Below are 4,896 nucleotides of genomic sequence, written 5' to 3'. Positions count from 1 at the left end.
AAGATAAAAAAAATCCTAATTTCTTAAACTTAATCTTAGATCCCTAAGAGCTAATCACGGTGTCTCTGATACCAATTGTTGATCTTATTTGATCTAATTCAAACAATATAGCCGTGATTAATTTAAAGAGATTAAAAATAAAAAGAGCAGAAGCATACCTGAATCCATGACGAATTTGCACGGATATGAATTGGGTTTGATCTTCTAATCTTGAGGGTCTCTCTTTTAGATTTCTTTTTAGATAGGGATTAAGAGAATTAGAGAACAATAACCTTAGATTAGGGACCATAACCCTTTATTTATAGATATTGCACTTTTCTAATTTAGTCCCTCATAAAATTAGAATTACAGTCTGATATCTACACAATTAATCCATGATTAAATTAAATACTCATTGACCCAAATTAACTAATTGATCACTTTAAACGGGTCAACCTTAAAGATAGCAACACACACTGATGTAACATATGTGCCCACAAATAGATTTAATTAGATTTAAATCCAACACGTACGTACATCTCCCCCCGATGGCCGATGGTTCATGGACGCCTTCCACGTTACCGATCACCTCCGTCGCAAGCTTGTCGATGATCGAGTCATCGCCTACCTCGAGCAGTCGCCTACCTCGAGCAGTCGCTCAACGACTCCGATCTCAGACTTAGATCCGATTCCTGCGCTGATCTAGAGCTCACCGACATCGACCGCCTCAGCCTTGAGCTCACCGGACTCAGATCAGGGATCAGCTGTGACATGTAGTTATCCAGAGTGACGATCCGAAGGCTGAAGGCGTTGTCGCCATTGGACTGAGAAGGAGTCGACATGAGAGAGTGAGGATTTTATTTTAGTTTTCCTTTTCTTTTAATTTGGTTTATTGTAAGTGTGGACTGAAGAAGAAAGGTGGAAGCGTGATGGTCACTTGAGCGTCGACTGCTTCTCGGAAAGTTGGTTCAAATGGCTAGGGTTCCCAACGCCGACTAATTTAAACGCGCACTAAATTAGTCGTGGAGTTTAAAATAGTCGGTGTTGCCAACCTCGACTAATTAGAAACAAGTTTAAAAAAACGACCCACTTTCTGATCACGGTGCTGACGTGGCCAAAAAGTGGGTCGATCTCTGTAATAAAAACTGAAGGGAGTCTATTTTTTTTTAAAAAAAATTGGTTTGGGCTTATTTTAAAAATTTCTTCATACCTTCCATAGTTAAATGAGATAGGTGCAAGTTTTATACATAAGTAGTATTGACAAAATATACAGAGTAAGTGACGTATTTTGGATAGTATACTTTTTCCCCTAATTCAGGTAGTGTTTCAAAAGAGAAATACCTTCTTTTATTGTAATGGTATCATTATTTTAGTTCTTGGTTTTATATAATTACTATTTGTTTGCGATTGCTATCATTTTCATCATCATCATCATCATCATTATCACTTCTTCTTTTTTTTTCCGGAGAATTGTCAATGATCTTGTCAGTTTAATTATACCCAAAAATAGAAATCCTTTTTTAAGTACATCCTAGCCACAGAAGGGGATGAAAACTAATGCTAAAAGGAAAAAACAACACATCTCCTAAGAAAGGTAAAAACGCACTTTGTTTTCTTTTTTTATTTTAAAGGAAATGTAAGTATGTCGTACTTTATCTTATCAAAAACTTTATTACTTTATTACCTAAAACAAACAGATGCAAATGCATTATCTAAAACAAAATCGCAACCAATAGTTGTATTGTTTGAATTAGGCAATCAGGCACAAATTCTGATAACGCATGTATAGAATCCGAAGCTTGGCTAGTACTTCTAGAACTGAATATATATCGTTCGGGACAAAATGTGAAAGAGAATTTAACCTACCCCTGGCACATCATTAGTGTATTTAATTATAATAATCGAGTCTAATCTAACGTCGTCTCCATCAATCTAAACATCTTTAATTAAGGATTACTTAACATTTTATTTGCCTATGGGACACACTGAAAACCCTAACCACACTGTATCTTCACAGTTTAGGAATCACATCCACATACTTCATTCCTTCCACGTGTAACTCGTCAACAGGGTAGTCTCAGTTGAGAATCTTGAATTACCGACCCATGCATGATTACGAATCTCAATATATACTAAGTTTGGAATCTTCTTATGTACATATAAGCCATGTACAGGCCCCAAAAACCCTAGGGAAAATTTGATTTCTGATATAAATTAAGGTCTTCAATATTACCGCACTACTCTATACGTAGTGTGGACCTAAGATGGAAGCATAATATGCATGTGAGGCGCATTGAGGGAGATAAAGATGGAGATATGTAGATGACCATATTAGCATCGATCCCTAACTAGGGTAATTAACTAATTAAGTGTATACCCTCTCGATCACCATTAATATTTTTTAACACGTGCACCGTGCACGGAGCGCAGTCGCTTTCGACCTCACACGTGTCAACCAGCCAATAATATCAGAATGACATGACTAACATTCATCAATCCAACAAATTATCACCCCAAGATCTCCTCTGTGGCTTCCTATGGGTCCAAATAGATGACCAAGAATGACCCATCACCAACCAAACCCACAATATATCTCCGTACAACTTGCTTTCCAACACACTGCCCTTCCGTGGAAGATGACACTACTTTTTCTAGTCACTTCCAAGTGATTCACATCATTTTCCACTTACAAATGTTCCTTCTGACGTGTCGGCGACGTCAGATATCTGTACATACACCCATACATACATACATACATACGTCTGCCTATCTGTCCTAACTAATTTATATAGTGAAAGGGGGAAGTGAGAATTTGCAACGTGTCAGAAGGCCAATCTTTTTCTGCCAAAGAAATGGTAAGCAGCCCAGAGTCGAATGGCCACCAGAGATTGGGCGGCGACGGCGAGGGCAGCGGGAGCACGATCAAGGAGCAAGACCGCCTCCTCCCAATTGCAAACGTGGGCAGGATCATGAAGCAAATCCTGCCCCCAAATGCGAAGATCTCTAAAGAGGCGAAGGAAACTATGCAAGAGTGTGTATCAGAGTTCATCAGCTTCGTGACCGGAGAGGCCTCTGACAAGTGCCATAAAGAGAAGCGCAAGACCGTCAACGGCGATGATATCTGTTGGGCTTTATCGACGCTGGGCTTTGATGATTATGTCGAGCCCATGAGGCGATATTTGCAGAAATACCGCGAAACTGAGGGGGATCGCGCTGCTGCTGCAGGTGCATCTGGGGGTCATCTTGGAAGAGGAGGTAATAGCTCTGATGACCGGGCAAACCAGCCAAATTCGGGTCCGTTGATGTTCAATGCCTTAGATAGGAACACTGGCTCATCGTCAAGGCGATATTAGTACCGTTCCTGTATTTTATTTGATATGCTATGATTTGTTTTATGTTCTTAATTTGTTCTTGTTTAACGCTATAGTTATTGTTCAGAGATTGAGGAAAGACTTACTATGTTTAGTGGCTTTGTATTAATTATTGCTTTCTTACAGCTTAGTTAACTGTGCTGGGTGCTAGTTAATTGCATAGATAAACACAGGAGCTATATGTGTCATTAAAAACGACGAGTGCCTGCAATTATTTGAGCAATGGTAATTAATTAATATGTGACTCTTTGTTTAAAGTATTAATAATCTATAAAGAATTGTTATAAATTAGGTAGGGAAGCAGGCTGTAGTCGAGTCACATGAGAGGGAGCATTTTGAAACTAATTAAGTACCTTCCAATTAATCTATTGTTATTGGATCGAGATGGGATAAGGCCAAGAGGCTTAATGCAGCTAGCTAAAATATCTTTTATTTTCCTAGTTAATTTATTCTTTTAACGCAAAAGTGGGTTTCATGTCAATTACATGGTCCTCGACTGAACTTTCTTAATTAGACCCTTCGTAATGCAGGGAATATATTGACGTCTTCGCATGGAACTATGAGGATATGCCCGGGCTCGATCCCAATGTGGCAATGCACCGCCTCAATATCAAGCTGGATGCCAAACCTGTCAAACAACATCAAAGAAGGTTTCGTTCGCAGATTATGGAAGCCATTGAGGCAGAGGTTAAGAAGTTGATCGAATCAGGATTTATCCGAGAGGAGCAACATCCAGACTGGTTAGCCAATATTGTTCCAGTCATGAAGAAGAACGGTAAAATCAGAATTTGCATCGACTTCAGGGACCTGAATACGGCATGTCCAAAAGACGAATTTCCTCTCCCAATCACGGATGTCATTATCAACAATACGTGCGGATTTGAGAGAATGTCTTTTATGGATGGTTTTTCAGGATATAACCAAATCAAGATGCACCCAGATGACGAGAAGCATACAGCATTCAGAACGCCCCTCGGTGTATTCTGCTACACGGTGATGCCATTCGGTCTAAAGAATGCAGGCGCCACATACCAACGAGCAATGACTAAGATTTTCCAAGAACATCTCAGGAAAACAGTCGAGTGCTACGTCGATGATTTGGTCGTGAAAAGCCGTAATAAAGAAGATCACATCAAGGACTTGAAGACGATGTTCGATCTCATGCAGAGTCATCAATTGAAGATGAACCCCACTAAATCATTCCTTGGAATGTCCAGCGGAAAATTCCTTGGATTCGTCGTCACCACTAAAGGTATACATATCGACCCTGATAAGGTGAAGGCGATACACGAACTGCAACCTCCTACTTCGTAATGTAGCCAATATTTTAGCTTAATTACTAGTTCAGTGACAGGTTTTCCCACTTAACCAACAAGTACTACTTCAAAAATTTTCCCTTCATTCATGGGAATTTTGACCTTAATTTGACTTAGCGTCCCTTAAGGCCATAGGTGTAGTCATCTCATATTATATATCGATGCTTCTACTAAAGGAAACCTTAGTGAACAAAGAACCAAACCCTTATCCTGTAGACTGATCGAATATA

General features: G+C 39.4%; 1 protein-coding gene across 1 annotated transcript; it reads left to right on the top strand.

Annotated features, from left to right (window-relative positions):
* The first annotated feature begins 2,808 nt into the window (after positions 1-2,808).
* Positions 2,809-3,440, top strand: LOC109828031 (nuclear transcription factor Y subunit B-4-like). The gene has a single exon (XM_020395066.1). The coding sequence runs from the start codon at positions 2,832-2,834 to the stop codon at positions 3,330-3,332; it is 501 nt and encodes a 166-aa protein (XP_020250655.1). The 5' UTR covers positions 2,809-2,831; the 3' UTR covers positions 3,333-3,440.
* The last annotated feature ends 1,456 nt before the right edge of the window (positions 3,441-4,896 follow it).

The sequence above is a fragment of the Asparagus officinalis genome, unplaced genomic scaffold (genome assembly GCF_001876935.1).
Source record: "Asparagus officinalis unplaced genomic scaffold, Aspof.V1 AsparagusV1_Un647, whole genome shotgun sequence".
NCBI lineage: Eukaryota > Viridiplantae > Streptophyta > Magnoliopsida > Asparagales > Asparagaceae > Asparagus > Asparagus officinalis.
Note: the sequence above shows the minus strand (reverse complement) of the source record. Positions and strands in the feature narration are given on the sequence as shown.

Excerpts from the sequence above, each read along its gene's own strand:
- LOC109828031 (XM_020395066.1), top strand. The coding sequence starts at position 2,832 with ATGGTAAGCAGCCCAGAGTCGAATGGCCACCAGAGATTGGGCGGCGAC.